At 43.8% G+C, this 23,067-nt stretch overlaps 1 protein-coding gene across 1 annotated transcript in view; it reads left to right on the top strand.

Annotated features, from left to right (window-relative positions):
- The window catches only part of LOC122805272 (breast cancer metastasis-suppressor 1-like protein), a 360,358-nt gene that overhangs the window by 66,185 nt on the left and 271,106 nt on the right, over positions 1-23,067 (top strand). Inside the window, exon 2 of the mRNA XM_044075361.1 lies at positions 451-594. Coding sequence (XP_043931296.1) covers positions 456-594 — 139 coding nt within the window. The 5' untranslated portion in view covers positions 451-455. The remainder of the gene's footprint in view (positions 1-450; positions 595-23,067) is intronic.

Raw genomic sequence — 23,067 nt, 5'->3', positions numbered from 1 at the left:
AGCATTTCCTGCAGCTTGTACATATTTTGTCCATCTCCTGGTACTACCCTTTAAAGGTAGCTTCCGAAAGAATAAACTGTGGTAGGAAACTGATGAAAAACGTGATGCATTGCATTTGTGTACGTTGTTTCATTTATGCGTACTTTTTTAACTAAGGTGAAGTCATCCATGGACCATTTTCATGCTCAGCCTGGAAGAGAATACACAGCCCAAAAAACGCAGAGAGAAAGCGTGTACAACATTAATAAAAATATGCAAATGTAATCATTAATGAGAGATTGTATAATATAAATTAGCAATGTAAAAATTGTAAAGATTAACATAAAACATGAGGTTGGTGCATCTGACATAGATATTCAGGTTAAATAAAACATTGTATTAAGATTTTGTTTGCAATGATTTCAAAGTTTACATGTTTTGAAAACTTTTTTATTTTTTTTTTAATTTAAGAAGCAATGCCAGTCCAGCCAATGCACAAGGAGCCAGAAGAAATGGAGATGGAAGCTGATTCAGCTGCGGAGGTCAATGGGGAGGAAGAGGACACAGAGGAGGAGCAGAGTGGCAGCCAGTCAGAGAGTGAAGAAGAAAGTTCAGGTAATGCACATGTCCTGATTTTTGTTTTAGAATGGCATTAGCAAATCTAATGTGAGGTAAAATTACATTTATTACCACTCTATAGCTGTAATTTTAAATATGGAGCCTTTCATGCTGTTTTATAGGTGTCTCTTATTTTATCTGTGCTTTTTATAAAGAATCAGATATGATGAGGCACTGGTGGTCTGCTTATTATTAAATCAAAGCATGAAGTTACTTGTAAGTCTAAATATTTCCTTTCTTTAATTCTATTTCTGAAATTTATGTTGTAATATCATTTATGTTTGTGGTTCAGCTGACCTGCCCACCTACTTGGTTATCAAACTGCAGTAAATTAATAGGTTGCAAAGTATATGTAAGTATTTAGGAATTGCTTGGGGGGGGGGGCTTCAGCTGGTCTCTTCAAAAAAAAAAAAAGGTAAAGGGAGCAGTGTTAGCAGCAAAAGCAACATGTCAATTTTAATTACATTCCAGTTCCTCTAGTGCCTGTGTGCTTGTTCATTTGTTAACTTGGGAGGTAAATTTGTCTAGAGACCATTTTTAGTCATGATCCAGGCTGTGATGCAAAAATGTAGTTATCTGGTAATACAGCAATTCTATAACAAAACTGTTTACACAGTGGAGCCAGAAATGAGTTATTAAAGCAGCTCATGACCTTTCTAGTACTCAAGTTTAAGCAGAAGTAGGATAAAACTGCATAAAACAGCAGGTCCACAACAGTACAAGCATTAGATTAGCATCAGCCACTGAGAAATGTTGTAATATAGTTTCCAACTAATTTAAAATAGCTGAAAACAGCAGCTTGTGTATTGAAAAGAAAGATGAGATTTGATGGGAGATGGTGAACAGAGTTGAAGTTGATGATTCCAGTAAAGCTATATGCCTGCCAGTACAGCTTTCATATCTAACTCTCTGTGATTTTGTCATGAGGTTTTTGGCAGTCCCTTCATCACTCTTGCCTTGACCATCAATGTCTGGATAGTTAGGACTGCAAGTTTCATATTAAAATTCCAATTTCTCTCAAAATCTCTCTAGGGAAAGGGCAGAAGTATTGAAGTGAGACAGAGTAGTCCACCATTTACCAAGACATAAAAGAAAGAGAGTGAAAGACTGGAGTAGAGAATAAAGGAGTGTTTTAAGAGGAAGAAGGTAATACTTATGGAATATCTGAATCTACAGGGATCATAGTGGGAAATTTCAAACTGCATGATGGAGGAGCAGTGTGGGAGTTGCTTAAGGTCTTGGACTGTACATATTCCAGCCAATTTGTACAGGAAAAGACAGGTGTCTGATCATGGCCTTAAACCAGTGCAGGTGTCACAAATGTCCACATTAAGATATTAATAATTAATCATGCCATGTTGTGTTTCAGAGTAGGGGCAAGGATAGTGATGCAGTGAAAAAGGCAGTAGTGTGGTATGTTAAGAGAGTGGATGAAGCAGTGCTGGAAAGAGGGCCAAGGATGATTGTGGAGACTTGGTGCAAGAGGGATTGAGTTGAGGATGGAGTATTCAGGGCTGTGGACAAGGGATAAGGAAGATGTAAAAAGAGTTGAAGGCCAGCATTGCCACATACACGTGTGAGCTTGTCAGGCAAAAGATAGAGCTTCAAGAAGTGGAAATAATGGGATGGGAATAAAGAAGAATTTCAGCACAAAGAATCTATTAAAAATGCAGCAGAGATAGGGCAGTAAAGGCAGGAGTTGAACGGCAATTTCATATACACAGCAGAAAGGAGGAAGGGAAGGATAGATTTAGCCAGGCTGAGCAAAGATGAGGATGAGATCAAAGACGACTGGGAAAAACAGAGGCACTGAATGGGTGATTTGTTTACCTCTTCACAAAGGAAAACAAGTGGAGGGTACCAATAGGAGAACAGTGGACAGACATCATGATAGAATGGGAACTTGGATACCTTTCTGGAACATTAAGCTCAAGGATTGGTATACTTCATCCCAGGTTTTTGAGCAGTCTAGGCAGTGTGCTGGCATGCCACTAGATGGAAGTCTTCAACAGTTCACTGCCAAGTGCAGAAGTACCTGAGAACTGGATTATAGGAAGTGTGGAACACATTTACTGCTCAAGTAAGAAATGTTTTTCTTTGCAGTCTCCATAGGCCTTGAGTAAAGCCCAGAATACTATCTGGATGACTCAGGTTCTGTTAGCAGCTTAGGTTCCTGTTGGCGATGACATGGTGGAGGTAGGAATGAGGAGGCTTTCTGTGCTCACCTGCACTTTGGAAGAGGGTTGGTGTGATGTGTAGAGAGGGCCAATTGATTCTTGTAATTTCATTAGAGACCTAAATATGAAACACTTGTCTAGATATATAGGCAGGACTTGGGAGATTTCAGTTTCCTGTAGGGTGGAGGGTGGTGACATTTGTAGACTGTGTCCCACAGCATACGGTAGCCTACAAAATACATCAGTATGTATGGAAGCAGAGCCTTCACCTATGCACGAGCCAACACCAGAGTCATCCGCAGTATGATGCCAATCCCTGACTGTCCAGTCTTCTGTCTCTAAGACATTGTAGAGCCTGCGTAACCTGCCTTGGTGAAAACAGGACCTAGTCAGTGAGGAAAGCTCCAATGCATATTCATTATGATAATAGACCCTGAGGAAGGATGGACAAATAGGCCAAGGAGAGACTGAAGTCAGCGATGACTGCAATCAGATGAAGGCAACCCACTATAGTTTAAACACATTGGCTGGTAGTGCATAGAGAAGTGGGGTTACAATATAGGTGCACAAGTCCACAGCAGGGAGATGTAAAGGGGCCATTTTGGAGAAAGGACAGAGGAGGGTGGAGGGGGCACAGGCTGTTAATTGTAGAGGGCTAACTGCTGCTTGGATATCAGAAGGTGCTTCTTCACAAAGTCATAAACCTGTGGAATGCACCACTGGAGTGGGTGCTGTGTAGCCAAAAATTGTTACATTTTTAACCAAATTTTATTAATTTTAAGCAAGAAATACAGCTATACTTAAACAGAAAGAAGAAAAAATCAGCAATATATCAAAAATACTACATAATGAAGTCAGCAACTATTTACACTATATACTGTTGCATAATGCACACCTGTAGATTTACACATCTAGCTTAAGTGTAAGCAGTGATGTACCAGTTAAAAAAAATAAAATCTGGAAATTGACCTATAAGCCATAATCAGAATCCTGATGTGTACTCTGGGGATGTCAGTTTAATATTGCAGTATTATCAAAGAATGCTTTCTATTCCCTAGGAAGGTGGATGTATCTTTGTATGATTGCATAAAGCAGCTTAGGGGTTGCCTTATAATTTGGTCAAATTCCACAACAAAAATGAAGGTGTGTGTTTTCCACCACTTGGCAGAAAAAGCTTTACAGTGTTAGCTAATACATTTTTAGCTCTCATGCTTTACCTTTCCTTGTGTGTGTGTGTGTGTGTGTGTGTGTGTGTGTGTGTGTGTGTGTGTGTGTGTGTGTGTGTGTGAGACTTCAAAAGTACAGTTTTGTACCTACCATAAATGTAGATGTCCGAGAGGAATGCATCTGCAGTCCTTACAAATGGGTTGTCCTGTCATCAGGCAGCCCTTCGGTCGGCCGGATTCCAAAGTCTGGGTCTGGCTTCGGCTGGTGTCGCACTTCACCCGACGTCATTGCGGCAGTTTTTGGGTATAAAGGCATCAGCCGGCGCCATTTTCCTCAGTGTTTCTTGCCCCAGATGCCAGGTGCCCTCTTGGTAGGCTAAATTTGGATAAATGCCAAAGTTTCCAAATAGTAGAGAGCAAACACACAAAATAAACATGTATGTACATATATACAAACAAATACACCATAATAGATCCCCCCCAAGCTAGCTGAAGATTGGTAAGTACCCTAGGAGTACCTCAGAGGGGAAGGAGGGTGGGTAATCCTGACTGCAGATGCATTCCTCTCGGACATCTACATTTATGGTAGGTACAAAACTGTACTATGTCCTTCAAGGATGCATCTGCAGTCCTTACAAATGGGTAGAATACCATAGCTAAACTAGGGGAGGAGGAAATGAGAATAGATTATGGTGTAGTCAGGATCCCTTGCAAAACAGCAGTGGCAAAGCCAGCACGGGATCTAGAGTATATAATGCTTGGCAAATGTATGCACGGAGGTCCAAGTAGCAGCCTCTATAATGTCCTTGGTAGCCACTCCTCGTAAGAAAGCTGTGGTAGTAGCTGTGGCCCTTGTGGAGTGAGGCCTGATGTTCTCTGGAGTTTTCTTTCCATGGTAGGAGTAACAAAGTCTAATGCAATTTCCTATCCATTTGGATATTGTCTGTTTAGAAATTGGTCTTCCTTCTTTTCCTGTTGCATAAGCTACCAGAAGCTGGTCAGTTTTTCTATTGTTTTTTGTCCTGTCCAGGTAGTAGCGTAATTGCCTGTGTACATCCAAGGTATGTAAGAGTTTTTCTCCCCTGTTCTGTGGATTGGGGTAGAATGTAGGAAGGTGGATAGCCTGATTTAAAGATCCTCTGGATACCACCTTAGGCATAAATGTAGGATTTGTTCTCATGGACACTCTATCTTGATGGAAGATCAGGAAGGGTTGTACTGCCATTAATGCTTGTAGTTCAGAGACCCTTCTTGCTGAAGTTATTGCCAGCAGGAAGGCAGTCTTCCAGGATAAGTATTGTAAGTCTGCTGTAGCTGCTGGCTCGAAAGGAGGCAGAGTCAGTTTTTCTAGCACAAAGTTCAAGTCCCATGCTGGCAATGGAGGTTTCCTGGGAGGTTTTACATTTTTAATTCTCCTCAGAAACTGTCTGAGCAGAGGATGCGAGAAGACACGAGGATCCAAGCTGTACTGTGCTGAAATAGCTGATGCATGTATCTTAATGGAGGAATAGGACAGGCCTGTGTGGTAGAGCTCAGCCAAGTACTCCAGGATGTTGGCTATGTTCACCAGTGTCACATCTTGCCCTTTTGCAGCACTCCAGATGAGATATCTTTTCCATTTTGCTGCATAATTCTTTCTTGTTGAAGGTCTACGAGCCTCCAGGATTATGTCCTTAACCCTTTGGGATAAATTTGGGTTAATTTCTGTCATGTAATGTTCCAGGCAGTTAGCTGCAGAGTTTTTAGGCTTGGATGCAGAATGTTGTAGTTGTTCTGTGTCAGCAGTAATGGGATCAGTGGTAGTTTCCATATTTGTTCCCTGGACATGCTCCTCAGTAGTGGGTACCAATGTTGTCTTGGCCAGTCTGGGGCTATCAGAATGATCCTCGGACGTTCCTCTTTGATCTTGAGAAGCACCTTGTGCATCAAAGGAAGTGGTGGGAATGCGATGCTGTCAGGCTTTTCCAACTGAAAGATAGGAGTCCACCTTCCAAGCAAGTGGGTGGTAAGTCCTTGTGCAGAATTTCTTCAACTGGTGATTGTATGGGGATGCAAACAAGTCTATTTGTGGTAATCCCCATTTTCTTGTGATGTCTTTGAAGATGTCCGGATGCAGCATCCATTCGTGGGCATCTGTTGTAGTTCTGCTTAATATGTCTGCTAGAATGTTTTCCTTCCCTGGTACATAAATTGCCTGTAACTGAAGGTTGTAACCCAGAGCCACATCCCATAGGTCTAGTGCCAGCCGGCATAGGGGGTATGAGTGTGTGCCTCCCTGTTTGTTGATGTACCACATAACTGTGGTGTTGTCTGTCCTCATCAAAAGCTGGCCTTCGTGGAGAAGAGGTCTGAATGCCTGGATTGCCAATTTTACTGCCATCATTTCTTTTAGGTTTATGTGCAGATGCAGTTGGTCTTGAGTCCATAGGCCTTGAATGCACTTGTCCATCATGTGTGCCCCCCAACAGAGGTCTGAGGCATCTGTCGTGATAGTTTGTCTTGGATGACTTTTGCTGAAGGGCAGTCCTGTGTTTGATTGACAGGCCTGAGCCCACCATAAGAACTCTTGCTTCAGGCATGGGATCATTGGAATTTTGGTTTCCAGGCTGTGCTTGTGCTGAGACCACAAATTCTTTAGGTACCACTGTAGCTTTCTAATATGAAGCCTGGCATGAGGGACCAGAATTCAGAATTATGCAGGATGCCATGAAGCCTAGAGCTTGTAACACTTTTCTTGCAGTTAGGTGGATCTGCTTTGTTAATGCCAAGAAGTAGAGAGGAAGTTGTTCTTTCTTTTCTGCAGTTAGAAATGCCATTTGTTTTGATGTGTCCAGTTCTGCACCCAGAAAGGTTATTATTTGGGATGGAATCAGCCTTGACTTTTTTGTATTGACTGTGTATCCCAGGGCTTGTAGCAGATAGATGACTCTTTGTAAGTCTTCTGTTAATTTGTTTTTGTTGTCCGCTTGTATCAGGCAGTCGTCCAGGTAGGGATAGATTTGAATTCCCTGAAGTCTGCAATGAGCGATTACTGATGCCAGGCATTTCGTGAACACTCTGGGCAGTAGATAAGCCAAAGGGCAATGCTGAGAATTGATAATGCTCTGATCCTGCAAGAAATCTGAGGTATCTTCTGCAAATTGGTCTTATGGGGACGTGCAGGTATGCCTCCTTGAGATCTAGAGTTACCAGCCAAGACTCCTTGCCCAGCATGGGAAGAAGCTGCTGTAGAGTCAGCATTTTGAATTTTGGAACAATGAGGAATGTGTTTAGAGCGGACAGATCTAGAATAGGCCTCCATTTGTTTTCTTTTCTTGGTACCAGGAAGAGCCTGGAGTAAAATCCCTTCCCTTGCTCCATAGATGGTACCTTTTCCACAGCTCTCATTCTTAATAATTGAGATATTTGTTTTAGAGCTTCTGCCCTTTGAGTAGGTGGTAGGTTCGGCATTCCTCTCTTTCCTGGTAGAGTATGGAAATGGAACCTGTAACTTTGGTCTATAGTTTGCAAAATCCATTTTTCTCTTGTAATGCAGTGCCAGTTTCTTGAAAATAAGGTTAGCTTTCCGCCTAAGGGTGCTTCTAGTTGTTTCCTGGTAGGCGGTGCCACCGCCAAGTCACTGTGATTGAGTTGTTGTAGTGGTGGTGGCTGTGTCCGTGCCTCGTTGGTTGTTACCCTGCCACTGGCGACCCCTGTAGGCACCTCTGGATTGGTTTCTGCCTCTAGGGCGCCTATTCCTGCCTCTTTGTGCCTTAGAGGACTCCGGAAAGGACCAATTCTTGGAGGGCCAATTCCTGCTAAACCTTGGAGGTTGAACTTGTAAGAAATCTTTTACTGTTTGCACAGATTTTGCTTTCTCTTCCATCTTTTTCAGAACCTGCTGTGCGGGGGCACCAAATAAATTGGCCTTGTCCATAGGTGCATCCAAAAGCTTAGATTTGATATGGTCTGGTAATGCCTGTTCTTTCAACCATGCATGCCTCCTGATAACTGTGCCCGTCATGGCTGATCTAAAGGAAGCCTCCAGTGCATCATAGCCACATTTTAAAGAATGGTTACTAACCTGCTGAATGTTATGTAACATTTCTTGAACATACTTTTATCTAAAGATTCTTCAGAGGACAGCTTTTTAGTTAACTGGTCAAGCATAAACTCTTGATATTGAATCATATGAAATTGGCAGTTCAAAGCTCTAGCTGACAAGGTAGTAGAGGTGTAAACTTTTTTACCCCATCTCTAAGGACCTGGAATCCCTTTCAGAGGGAGGGGTTTTAGAAGAAGTAGCTGCTACAGCTTTAGGGCCCTGGGAGATAGTCTCTGGATCTGCAAAAGGGCCTTATATAAGTGGTGATGAGTGTCCGGGACCCTGTAGTACCTATCTGGTTTAGCAGGAGCCGGAGGTAAAGTATCAGGAGAAGTGCAAGCATCATTAAATGCATCATCAACAACAGATAGAACTGGAGGAATAGCTAAAGGCCTATGCTGTGGTAAGTGTAGAAAGGTCCTAAGCCTTTTTCTTGAGTCTGAGAAATCTTGGCCCTGCCACTGGAATTGTTCCCTCATAGCATGCAAGGTTTCCCCAAAGGAAAATTCCTCAGGAGGAGAGGCTGAAGGGATGGACTCCTCAGCATCGGAGTCTTCGTAAGGAGAATAAGAAGCCTCAGGAGCATCTGAGTGTTCTGAATCATCAGAAGAATCATCTGTGGCTACTGGCTCAGGGGGCCCTGCTCTAGGCCTCTTTTCTGGAGGAGGGAGAGAGGCCCTGTCTGGATGAGGCTGGGATCCACGGATTAAAGTGATGAGATCCTGTGCCAAAGAAAGCATATGGGAGCTGGTGCTGGGCCTGTGAGAGGGGGGCTTTGCAGGCACTGGTTTGGGAGTTTTGGCTGCTTTAGCCCTGGCAAAGGTCTTAATAGACATAGCTGGAGGAGGCCTAGCCGCTCCACGTGCAGGAGTAGAAATATCTAGAGGGATGGTGTCTGATAAATCCTGTGAAATCGCAACAGAAGGCTGGATTTCAGAAGCCGTTTCTACCAGAATAGAAGAGGCCTCGGTAGAAGGCAAGTTATCGGCTGAAGAAAGAACCGCTTGCTCGGTTTCGGCCGAAACCGAGACACTCGTGGTTTGCTTGGCCGTGGTTTCAGCCGAAACCGCGGACCGCGAGTGTCGGTCCTTTTCTTTGCGTTTTTTAGTTATTTGCGTAGTCGGAGGATCCGACGGCATAATGTAGGCAAAATCGGAGCCGAAAATCTGTTCAGCAAAGTCCGAGCGACGTCTCAGCGTCCGCTGGTTAAAAGAAGCACAGGCTAGACAAGCTGCTACGTCGTGGTCTGGGCCTAAACAATGTATGCAATAAGAGTGGAAATCCTTATGAGGTATTTGTTTCCCACAAGATAAACAGTTATTAACTTTCTCTGACATCGGCTGAGGCAAGAAAGAGTCCCCAACGGGGTACTTAGCTTTATAGAAGTCTTCGAAGTAGTATTTGGTAGTAGTAATCTCTGGATCTGACCGACCGGCACTTGCGAACAGCTTCTGCTTCGGGCGCCACGTGGCAAGAAAGACTGAGGAAAATGGCGTCGGCTGATGCCTTTATACCCGAAAACTGCCGCAATGACGTCGGGTGAAGTGCGACACCAGCCGAAGCCAGACCCAGACTTTGGAATCCGGCCGACCGAAGGGCTGCCTGATGACAGGACAACCCATTTGTAAGGACTGCAGATGCATCCTTGAAGGACATCACCCAAAACTTCCAGATGTTCATCGTGTTACCCTGCTGCAGTCATCACACTTGGGTTATCCTGCCGTCAGGCGGTCCTGCAGTCGGCCCGAATTCCAAAGTCTTGGTCTGGCGTCGGTTGCTGTCGCTTCTTTCCTGACGTCAGCGTGCCAGGGGTTTATAAGAGGCATCAGACGCCATTTTCTTCAGTCTTTCTTGCCGCGCGGTGCCCGAAGCAGAAGCAGTTCGCAAGTGCTGGTCGGCCGACACCTGAGATTTTCAATTTGAATTTCAGTTCGAAGTCTTCAATAAAGCGAAGTATCCCATTGGGGAACATTTTCTTGCCTCAGTCCGATGTCAGAAAAAGTTAACAATTGCATTTCTTGTGGGAAGCAAATACCTCATAAGGACTTCCATTCCTGTTGTATTCCTTGCTTAGGGCCAGACCACAATGTCACAGGTGGTCGGTTTTGTGCTAGGGTTAATAAACGAACTATCAAATGCCGTTTTGACTTTGCATGGCATTACTTTGGTAGGAAATTTAATTATGTCATGCCGTCAGAGCAGCCGACGACCACCATTCATAAAAAACGCAAGGATAAGGACAGGAAGCCTAGGAATAAGCCAGACACCGAGGCCTCAGCTGGGCCTTTCGCCAGTTCTCCGGTTTTCAGTGAGGCGCCTACGCAGCCCCTGACTACCACAGAGCTGGAACCCCAGACAGCTGCGGATTCCCAAGCAGAGTCTACTAGGCCGACGCAGCCATCTACCGACACCGGAGCAGAACTAGACACCGGTGCAACGGAATCACCTTCGGTTGCAGAAGGTGTCTTCAGACCGACTACACTCACCATTAAATCTTATGCTAAACTTAAAACTCCTTTAAAACCAAAGAAAACTGTGCATCAGTCTACAGTTCAAGACCCCATGCCTAAGAAACAGGTGCTTAAGATGGCTGAAGATTTGATTACCCTTATCAGGGGTTCCTATCCCCCTCCTGATAAAAGACCAAGACAAGAGGAGGATTATGCATCCTCTGACCAGGTTTTTCTCTCCTCAGATTCCCCTGAGGAACAGGATTACACTTTTCCACCTTATGAAGATTCTGATGCTGAAGACCCTATTCCCTCAGCATCTCCCCCTGAAGACTACTCCTTTGGGGAAACTTTACATACCATGAGGGAACATTTCCACTGGGAAGGCCAGGATTACTCAGATTCTAAGAAAAGGCTCCAAGAGTTCCTTTTACTACCCCAGCACAGACCTCTTGCTATCCCTCCTGTTTAGATATTGTGGATGATGTTTACTTGGAGTCTAGTTTAAATCCAGACTATCTTCCTCCTGCTCCAGCCAAACCAGACAGATACTACACAGTACCTGACTTTCACAAATTCCTTTATAAAAGCCCTGTAGCTGACCCAGAAACAATTTCCAAGGGTCCTAAGGGAGCAAAAGCTTCTATGGCTAAAACTCCTGTGCCCTCTGAAAGGGATTCCAGAGACCTAGATAGATGGGGAAAGAAAATATACACCTCAGCTACTCTGGCTACGCGAGCATTAAATTGCCAGTTTCACATGTTGAAATATCAACAATTCCTAATGTCTAGGGTTGCAACCTTTCCAGATGCCCAAAGTGGGACGTTTGTGCTACAAACATCAGATTTTGCAGGGCAAAACATACCCACGGCCATTACAAAGGGCAGAACTTCAGTGTTTTGCCTGAATAAAAGTTTATTCTTGTAGCATTTTAGTACCTTATTCTGTTTCTTATAACATTTAGGTGATTCAGATACAGAATAACTGTTTAATGCAACTATTACATAAAATATAGAAAATAATTTTGTCCTAAAATCTCAGGACATTTGCCATTTTTTCACATTTTTTGCAGGACACAACTGCCCAAAGAGGGACTGTCCCTCGCAAAGTGGGACAGGTGGTAACCCTACTAATGTCCCAGTTAAAACAAAAAATGAGCACACATTCAGAACTGCCTGAATTCAAGGAAATGCAGGATCTGTTGCATGCAGCTGAACAGGTGGGCAAACATACTTTACAGTGCAGATTTGATTAATTGGAAGCTTCTTGTAGAGCAGCTGTTACTGGCTCTGTCATACGTAGACATGCTTGGTTAAAAGAACAAACCCTCCCTGACCATGTTAAAGCAAAATTATTGGATGCACCTTTACAGCAGGATGTATTATTTGGTGTCAAAGCAGAAGAGGTTTTAAAGAAAATGGAGGATAAGGCACAGAGTCTGTGCAAACGGTCAAGGATTTTTTGAAGGTACAACCCCCTCGTTTCAGCAGAAATTGGCCAACAAAAAACTGGTCCTTTCCAGCTTCAGACAGATCACAGAGGGGCAAATACAGACGCCCAAAGGGCAGAGGTCAGTCACAGGGCCTTTACAAACCTTGCCAATGGGGTTCTGCTACCCAGAAAGGAGGAGAAGACAGGCCCCAAGCTAGCAGAAGACAAACACAGTGACTCTATCCTCAAACTACCTCTCTTGACAACTTCCTTGGGAGGAAAACTAGCATTTTTTGCAGACAACTGGCACATCATCACAAAAGACAAATGGGTTCTAAACATTGTCTCTCACGGATACAGATTCCACTTTCATACCTTACCAAGGATCAAAGGAATGCAAAACCTGCCACCAAATCAATGGGCAGAGGCACAAAAACAAATTACAGCTCTCATGGACATGAGAGCCATTCAACGGGTACCTACACAGGAGCAATGACAAGGATTTTACTCAAGACTCTTCCTAGTCCCAAGAAAGGACAAAACATGGAGACCCATTCTGAACACCTTTCTGCAAGTACCAAAATTCAAGATGCTAACACTACAGCAGCTTCTTCCCATGCTGAGCAAGAATGCTTGGCTAGTCACTTTGGACCTCAAGGAGGCATACCTGCATGTCCCCATCAAGCAAAATTGCAGAAGATACCTCTGCTTCATTGCAGGTTCAACGCATTATCAATTCTCTGCACTGCCCTTTGGCTTATCTACTGCGCCCAGGGTCTTCACAAAATGCCTGGCACCAGTAATTGCATACTGCTGACAAAGAGGAATTCAAATATACCCATACCTGGACGACTGCCTTATTCAAGCAGAAAACAAGGACATTCTTTTAAAGCAAGGACATTCTTTTAAAGCATCTGGCATTTGTCAAACACCTTCTAAGTTGCCTGGGATACACAATAAACGAAAAGAAATCAAAACTAGTGCCCTCACAAAACATAATATTCCTGGGTGCCAGCTTGAATACAACGGCCCAGATGGCTTCTCACGCCAGACAAGCAACGACAGCTGTTTCAATATTTCAAAATAATGGCAACAAAGACCCAACTCCCTGCAAGAAAAATTCTGCAGCCTTGGGATTCATGGCATCTTGCATACTACTAATACCATTTGCAAAACTGCATATGAGGAAATTACAATGGTACCTGAAAAGTGTATGGACTTGCCACAGCTTGGAAACAATGATACCACTCATTCCCTGCCTTCAACAGGAGTTTCTATGGTGGGCACAGGCATGTCACCTCAACAAGGGTCATCCTTTCACCTTACCCACAGCCAGGCAAACTATGACAACAGATGCATCGGACTATGCCTGGGGAGTACACATGGCAGGGCAGTGCATTCAGGTCAAATGGACTACAGATCAGAGGCATCTGCATATCAATCAGAAAGAAATGCTAGCAGTACAGAAACAGCTTTCAAGGACCTTCTACACCCAGGACAACTAATTAATAATAAAGATGGACATTACCACAGTCATGTGGTACATAAGCAAGGGGGCACACATTCCTACCCTCTATGCAGGCAAGCAATGACCTTGTGGAACACTGCACTGTCTTACCAGGTTCAATTGCAAGCACAATTCCTGCCAGGAAAGAAAAACACATTGGCAGACTACCTAAGCAGAAACATCATGGATCCACACGAATGGAAACTAGATCCACAAGTATTTGCAATGATAGCTCAAAAATGGGGACGCCCAGACATAGATCTGTTTGCAAGCCCCCACAACCACCAACTTCAAAAATTTTGCACAAGGACCTTCCATCCACTAGCTTGGAAAGTGGACGCCCTCTCATTCAGTTGGAAAACATTAACGGTGTATGCCTTCCCTCCACTACCTCTTCTAGCGAAGGTACTGCTGAAAGTCAGATTAGAGAGGCCACAAATGATACTCGTTGCACCAGACTGGCCACGGCAGCATTGGTACCCAATTTTAAGGAACATGGCCCACGGCCCACCATGGATTTTGCCACAAATTCCTCACCTGCTCACCCAGCGAGACCATCAGATTCTATACAGCCAGCTCAAGACTTTAAACCTGGCTGCATGGCAAATTACCTAAACAACCAGCCAACACCTTTATCCAAAGCTGTTATGGATGTCATTCTGGAGGCCAGGAGGCCCAGCACCAGGAAAATGTATTCAGACAAATGGAAAAGATTTTGCGCCTGGAAAAAGGCCTAAACCCCCTTGATCCAAACATCCCTCAGATTCTACAATATTTAACTGAGATGGTATACGAAGGACTTTCCTTTTCATCTATTTAAGATCCACGCATCAGCAATTTCAGCTCATTACAGCATGGATCCTCCTTTATTCACACATCCACTCCTAAGACAGTTCCTCAGAGGGGCTAAGAACTTAAGACCGCCAAGGAGAGCTCCAACACCTACTTGGGATCTCAACTATGTTCTGGAAAAGCTTACACTGCTGCCCTTTGAACCAGCTTTTTCAGCTGACTTAAAATGTCTTTCATGGAAAACTGCCCTACTACTAACAATAACCTCAGCTAGAAGAGTCTCGGAGCTACAGGCACTAATGGCAGTGGAACTTTTCATCTTTTTTCATCAAGACAGAGTCTCTCTACAAACTAATCCTTCCTTTATGCCAAAGGTGGTATCCAGTGTGGCCCTAAACCAAACCATTCACTTGCCCACCTTCTTCCCAAATCCCCAGAACAAAGGAGAAAGATTCCTGCACTCTTTGGACATTCACAGGCAATTGCGTTACTACTTGGATAAAACTAAGGCTTTCAGAAAAACTGACCAGCTTTTTGTAGCCTATGCTACAGGATCACAAGGAAAAGCTATCTCAAAACAGACCATTTCAAAATGGATAGGGCATTGCATATGTTTTTGCTACATATATCATGGGAAACCAGTACCTGCTAACATTAGGTCCCACTCCACCAGGGCAACCGCTACATCAGCAGCCTTTCTCAGGGGAGTGCCAACCAAGGATATTCTGGAAGCTGCTACTTGGAGTTCAGTGCACACCTTCACCAAACACCATCACTTACCTCTATACTCTAAGACTAGAGCTGGTTTTGCCACTGCAGTTTTGCAGGGCTTACTAGCTTCTTCTAACCCTGTCTGACTCCACCTCCCATCATTAGCTTTGGGATTCAACCCAAGTGTGATGACTGCAGCAGGGTAACACGATGAACATAGTACAGTTTTGTACCTACCATAAATGTAGATGTTAAAGTGTTCAACCTGCTGCAGTCCAGGTTACCCTCCCACCAATCCCCTCTGAACTAGCTGAACTTATCTCTACCACTCTATCCTCTACTACCTCTGTGGTGTATTTGCTTGTGCCTAAGGGTTTTGTTTTATTTTTATATAGCGATATATATAATATATATATATATATATATATATATATATATATATATATATATATATAATATATAAATAAATATATATGTATATATATATATATATATATATATATATATATATATATATATATATATATATATATATATATATATATATATATATATATATAATATATTTTGCCTACCTACTGGGGGCACCTGACATCTGGGGCAAGAAAAACTGAAGAAAATGGCATTGGATGCTTCTTGTATACCCCTGGCGCACTGACGTCCGGAAAGAAGCGACAGCAACCGACGCCGGACCAAGGCTTTGGAATTCGGGCCGACTGCGGGACCGCCTGACGGCAGGATAACCCAAGTGTGATGACTGCAGCAGGGTGAACACTCTAACATCTGCATTTATGGTAGGTACAAAACTGTACTTAGTCTTTAGAGCCTCCCTGAAAGCTTTTGACATTAACTCATGCATCTGAAGCCAGCATGGTTCAATTTTAGGATACTTCCAAAACATATGGAGATTGTCAGCATGGGATTGGTGGTGTCTCCAATAGTTACTGTACATCAATTTGTTGGCTTTGGCATAGTATTACTATGCCCATCCCTTGTCTAAATAAGACTCTTGAGTTGCTAGTCCTTCTACCCTGGCTATCATTTTGGGTGTACTGAGGTATTTCAGACTCTGTCCGATTCTTCTTCTGACATGAATTTTACACCTTCCACCTGCTCTCCTTCAACTGCCTTACTGCCACTTCCTACATTTCTCATAGATCTCTATATAGCATACCTATCTTGCCACTTTTGACTTTGCTGCACTTCTCCCAAGGTAAAATCCTGTCTTTTTTTCCATTGTGAATGTATGTTTCCCAAAGATTTGCCTAAGTTTCCTAGACCATGGGATTCACTGTTCTCACCGTTGAATCTAGTACCGATGCTAAGAAACTGATTCATTTTACGGGCAAGGGCATATCTGGCCAAGTGGGTAAGCCCAAAGCCCACAAAAACCTGTGAGAGGTAGCATATAGCAAAGAAACAACTTCTCTTTTCCTCACCCAAGGCACAGCTGTTAATACTGTCTTGCATAATGCTCATGGTTGAGTGTCTGGCCAGGACGGGGAGATTCCTAAAAACAAAAATCAAAACAAAATGTCACGCTTGACAAAACTTTCCTTCTACCTTCTCTTCTCTATGGAGCACCAGTACTTACCAATTTACAGGGTACTTCCAGATCCAAAATGGACCAATACTGTAATAAGGTAGCCAAGTTTGCCACCAACACAAAAACCAGAATCCATCACTGTCTGCCTCTAAAAAAATTAAACTGGATTGAATTTCCCAGCTACTTACAGTGGATATAAAAAGTGTACACACCCCTGTTAAAATGCCAGATTTTTGTGATATAAAAAAGGAGACCACAATAAATCATTTAAAAACTTTTCCCACCTTTAATGTGACCTATAACCTGTGCAATTCAATTGAAAAGCAAACAAATATATTAGGGGAAAAAAATAAAAAATAAGACGTACAATACACTGGTTGCATAAGTGTGCACACCCTTAAACTAATACTTTGTTGAAGCACCTTTTTGTTTTACTGACAGCATTCAGTCTTCTTGGGTACACACCTGCCATCAATTAAAAGAGACTGAGTAACAGCAAATAAAGTTCAGCTGTCCTAGTAGGATTTTCCTGACATTTACTCAGTTGCCTGCTACAGCAAAAGCCATGGTTCACAGAGAGCTTACAAAGCATCAAAGGGATCTCATTATTGAAAGGTGTCAGTCAGGAGAAGGGTACAAAAAAATTTCTACAGCATTGGATATACCATGGAACAGAGTGAAGACAGTCATCAAAAAGTGGAGACAATATGGGACAACAGTGACGTTGCAAAGAACTGGATGTCCCTTCAAAATTGATGAAAAGACAAGACAAAACTGGACAGGGAGGCTGCCAAGAGTTCTATAGCAACACTGATGGAGCTACAGGAATTTCTGGCAAGTATTGGTTGTGTACTATATATGACAACAATCTCCCGTATTCTCCATATGTCTGGACTATTGGGTAGGGTTGCAAGATGGAAGCCTTTTCTTACACAGAAAAACATCCAGCCCGGCTAAATTTTGCAAAGCAATACATAGTCTCCCAGAAGCATGTGGGAAAATGTGTTATGGTCAGATGAGACCACGGTTGAACTTTTTGGCCACAATTCCAAAAGGTAAGTTTGGCGCAAATACAACACTCTGCATCACCAGAAGAACACAATCCCCACAGTCAAGCATGGTGGTAGGAGTATCATGCTTTGGGGTTGCTTTTCTTCAGCAGGAACTGGAGCTTTAGTCAAGGTGGAGGGAATTATGAACAGTTCCAAATACCAGTCACTTTTGGCCCAAAACCTTCAGGCATCTGCTAGAAAGCTGAAGATGATGAATTTCACCTTTCAACACGATAATGAACCCCAAGCATACATCCATATCAACAAAAGAATGGCTTCACCAGAAGACAATTAAAGAAGAGAATTTGTTCTATCTCTCCATTAATTCTTAGAGATGGGTTCGGAGCAGATCTGCGGCTCCGAGTCGGCCAACTACAAAGCTCGAGGTCTTTAGACAGCTCGAGGCCAAGTCCCTCTCCCATGATGCACCGAGTTACCTCAGATCTAGTTTGCCGCTGCAAGAGATCGGAGGATACTTCACAGTTCGGGCCAGTAGAGTTTTCTTCTTAACAGATTTTCTCTTTAAATACCTTTTGTTATAGCTTTAAGTTTCCTTTCCATTTAAAAGCTTTTAGAGAATTTTAGAACTAGTTTGTTGGCTTCTTTTTCTAAGCCTTCCTATAGCTCCTTTGGCCGTCGTTTTATTAGGCCTTTATCATCTCCCTTCCCATATTCTGTTGTGCCTTTAGTATTTTTAAAGCATTAGATTTAGAAGTGTGTGTTAGGAAATTAGTAGTTTTAAAGCATTAGAAGAGTGTTTATTAGAAACTTTAATAGTCAAACTTTAATTAGTATTGTAGAGCCCGTTTTGATTTAGGGGCTACTTACTGTTTTGAATAGTTGTGTTGTTGAATATAGTTTTCTCTTTGAGATATTATTATTGGAAATTTAAATCTTTTTTTTTCTTGTGTGCATTTAGATTTACGCTAGACATATGGCTGACCAAGAGAAGAAAAAACAACCAGTCTGGGTTCAAAAAATGTCCAAAGTGTGGGCAGAAAATGTCTGTGACTGATAGTCACGTTAACTGTGTTTACTGTTTGGGTGCTTTGCACTTAAGAGAGCTGCTCCATCTGCCATTCTTTCAGTAGTCGCGTCCTACAGGAAAGAAAGAGAAAGTTGATTTGACAGAGGGCTATTAAAAATCTTCTTTTCAAGAAGCTTTGGGCAATCGTGATAAAACATCAAAATCCCCAAAATCATCATCCTCTGAGCATAGATTTTTGGATCTGATACCAACAAAAAAGTTATCAACGTCGGCTCCACAGCCTTTGGAGCTGAGCGTCGTAACCTTTCAGAGCTGGTTCCCAGTCCTGGAACTGGTCTCCACAGTGTTGGTCACCAATTTTGCAATCGGTAGCATCATCGATCCATTCATCTCGGTCCTCGATAAGCCTATCTAATTTGGATGCGGATTGTGTGGTGCAGAAGTTGTTACAGGCACCGGAGTTTGCCAGATTATTGGTTCCGACCCAAGTGGTTTCAGAACAGACAGCTGTTCCTCCATCTACTTCTTTTCCTCCTCCGAGCCGAACCGGTCTTTCGGAGCCAGAGGAGTTGGAGCTGATGATTGTGGAGCCTTCGGAACCAACGCCTGTTCCAGTGCTATCTGTGCCAACTACTCGGACTTTCTCAGTGCCTATCGAGGAGTGTGGGAGCCGACAGTCGCTGGTCGGGTCCGGCGAGGGCAGTTAGACGGATCTTTCGGCTCCTCTGCCTCTTGGGGCTTCAGCACGGATGAGTTTGGCTCCTACCTCTGGATCAGAGCCAACTGTGTTGTGGGAATCATCTGCTTCTTTAGACACAGGGGTTCCTTTGCATCGGAGCAGGGGTGCCTTTGATCTCGTGAAGAGAGTAATGTTACCCAGGACGTCGGCACCAACTACTTTCTCTCCTAAAGTGCCTGTGTCTACTTCTGCCTCTCGGATTCCTTTGAAGCATAGAGACCCTGAGCCTCAGGAAGCCCCACTGGGCGGGCCCTGCTCTTCCGAGACCTCACCAGAAGCTCCCACTGATGAGGTTCCTAGAAAGAGAATTTGCAAGAGGAAGCATTTGGACTCCGTGCAGGAATCTGTCACTTCAGACAACGACTTGGATGAATCAGAAGGGTCCCCACGGTCCCCCTTGGAGGAGATCTCATTTGCAGATATCTTGGAAATCCTAAAGCAGAGGGGTGGCTGGAAGCCCACCAACCCTACTGAGGATGAGTAGGTCTTCCTGAAAGCTTTTGGGTCTGAACCCTCCACCTCTTGGGTGTCTCTGCCCTTCGATGAGCTTGTGAAGCTGGTCTCATGAAGGGCATGGGAGTCTCTGGACATGGAGCCTGTCCCTAGGAGGCCTAATAAATTTATTTCTTCTCCTCAGGATAAGACTTTTCTCACAAAGGGAGTGCCTGTTGATGCCATAGTGGTGGCAGCAGAAAAGGAGAGGTTGAAAACTTCATCTGTCCATCCTCCTAACAGAGATTCTAGGCTCATGGATAGATACGGGAAGCGCATGTTCAGTTCAGCAACTTTTGCTATTCGATTGCTGAACTATCTCACACATTTCATGAGACTGCAATCCTAAAAAAGCTTGGAGATGCTCTACAGGGTATGGCAGCTGAGAGAGTTGCAGACAAGGTTGCTTCCCAGCTTGCTGCAGACCAGGTTGCTTCCCAGCTTGCTATAAACTCTTTCATGCGTCTGATATCATATGCAGCTGATGGAACGAGTAGGGCAGTGGGTACAGGAATTGCTCTTAGGAGACGCTCCTGAATGCGGTCGTGTTCCTTTTGCGGAGCCATTTAAGTCATACTTTGTGAATACCCCTTTTGATGTCTCATCTCTTTTCGGGGCCAAAGTAAAGGAAACTCTTATCAGGTGTGAGCAGGAAGGAAAGACTCTGCTGTCGGAGTCCTTTTTTCCACCCCCACTAGACCCTACCCCAAAGGTCAAAAGGGAGGAAAAATGTGGTTCCAAAAAGCCCAAGGAGCCTTTCAGGATGCACGTGGTGAACCCCCCCTTCAGGGGCAGAGGAGGGGGTAATAATGGAAGACGCCACCCTCGCGGCAGAGGGGGTCCACAGAATCAGGGCGACAGAGGTCAGTTCTTTGGGAAGCCTGACTGTCCAAATCTGGAGGCAGTCAGGGGTCGCTTATCTTTGTACCCAGATGGCTGACTGAAAATAACAAATGACAACTGGATACAAAGCATAATATCCAGAGGATATTTTATTCCCTTTGTCACTCCACCTCCCTTGATAACATGATTCCCGGATGTTCCACCCAGTTACAGGGAACAAGATACCGTAGAGGTCCAAAGGTTGCTAGAAAAAAAGTCATCCATCCGGTCCCAGCAGACCAGATAGGATCCGGAACTTACTCAAGATTCTTTTTAGTTCCAAAAAAAAACTTGGAACTGGAGACCTATTTTGGACCTCAGCAGACTAAGCAGATTTATCAAGAAGGAGATGATGTTCTTAGTGTTTCACTATTGCAGTCATTACATTTGGGTTATCTGCCTGCAGGTAGCCCTCAGCCGGCGTGAATACCAGAGTCTTGGATTCCTGCGTCAGATGCCGTCTCCTCTTCCTTGACGTCCAGTCATCAGGGGTATAAAACATACAGCCAACACCATTACATCAGTCTTTTTTGCCGTGTGGTGCCCGAAGCAGAAGCAGTTCGCAAGTGCCAGTTGGCCGACTCCTGAAATTTTCATTTTCGTGTTTCGGAACCGAAGTCTTCAAAAAAGCTAAGTACCCCGTTGGAGATCCTTTTTCTTGCTCTTAATGTCAGTAAAAGTTAACAATTGTCTTACCTGTGGAAAGCAAATACTTCATAAAGATCTTAATTCGTACTGCATTCCTTGCTTAGTCCCAGACCATGACGTCCCTCGCTGTCAGTTTTGTGCTTTATTCAACCCCCGAACTATTCACCGTCGGTCTGTCTTTGCAGCAAATTATTTTGGTTCTCTGTTTGACTATCCAGAAATGTCATCTGTAAGCCATCTGATTATCGATATTCCAAAAAAAGATGAAGACCGAGACAGACTGCATAGGTCCAAAACTGCCAACGACGGTTCCGCTAAGTTAGTCACCAGTTCGTCGATACTCAGTGAGGCGCTTTTGCAGCCCCTGATACCCACTACTTCAGATTTGCAGGTCTCTGCTGAGACTCATTCGGAGTCCGGTATGCCACAAGATGCTTCTTCGACTATGGAACCTGCGGATATCTCTACCTTGGTTGGGTCCGGAGCCACTGTGCAGGCATCGGCTTTTGAGAGTGTATTCAGGCCTACAGACTTGCATTTCAAACCGACGCCATCTTCTTCTTCAAGGCCTAAAACTCGACCCACGCCTAGAAAACAGACGTCCAAACCACATGATCAGGCCCATATGCCTAAAAAACAAATAAGAATGGCTGAAGACCTTATTACTTTAATTAGGGGAAGCCAGCCTTCCCCCTCTAAGAGACCTAGAACTGATTTTCCTTCTGATCAGGATTCTGAAATTTCTGTTTCCTCTGATTACCAGGATTTGCCCTCCTCTACCTATGAGGATTCTGATGCAGAGGATTCCATTCCCTCTGCTTCCCCTCCAGAAGATTTTTCTTTTGGTGAAACCTTGCACACTCTTAGGGAGCATTTCCATTGGGAATGCCAGGATTACTCTGACTCCAAAAAGAGGCTTAGGGAATTCTTACTCCTCCCTCAACACAGGCCTTTAGCTAACCCTCCTGTTCTGGACATTGTGAATGGTGCTTTTTTGGAATCCAGCCTGGCCCCAGACACTACCCCCAGCTCGCAGAAAACCTGACAAGTATTACAGAGTACCTGGCTCTCACAAGTTCCTCTTCAAGAATCCTACTGCGGACCCAGAGACCATTTCCCAAGGACCTAAAGGCATTAAGGCTACTACTGCCAAAAATCCTACCCCCTCTGATAAAGATTCCAGGGCCCTGGACAGATTGGGTAAGAAGGTATACACTTCTGCAACTTTGGCCATTAGGGCCTTAAACTGTCAAGTTTCATATGTTAAAGTATCAGCAGCACATTATGGGACTACTTAAGACAGAAAATTATGTTGATTCCTGACTGTGCCGAACATGAAGAATTACAGGATTTAATGCATTCTGCTGAACAATTTGGTAAACATACTTTGCAATGTGGTTTTGATTCTTTAGAAGCATCTTGCAGGGCTGCTGTTACTGAGTCTGTACTTAGAAGGCATGCTTGGCATAAGGAGCAGAACTTGCCAGATCATGTTAAAGCTAAATTACTGGATGCTCCCTTAAACCAAGACTGCTTGTTTGGCAACAAAGCAGAAGTCCTTAAAAAGATGGGTGAAAAAGCTAAATCTATGCAGACTGTTAAAGATTTCCTGCAAGTACAGCCGCCCAGATTTAGTAGACATTGGCCTTCTAAGAATTGGTCCTTTCCAGTCTCTTCCAGACCTTCTCAGTCCAAGCCCAGGAACAGCAGACCACCTAGGCTACAGTCTCAAGGCATACACAGGCCTAAACAGTGGGGGGCTCCCACTTCCAAAGCTGGAAGTAGTAAGACAGCCCCCCATGGAA

This window comes from Protopterus annectens, chromosome 6.part1 (assembly GCF_019279795.1).
Source record: "Protopterus annectens isolate FY-2018-M chromosome 6.part1, PAN1.0, whole genome shotgun sequence".
In the NCBI taxonomy this organism is placed as follows: Eukaryota; Metazoa; Chordata; order Ceratodontiformes; family Protopteridae; genus Protopterus; species Protopterus annectens.
The sequence above is the reverse complement of the archived record's forward strand: the minus strand, read 5'-3'. Positions and strand labels throughout refer to the sequence as shown.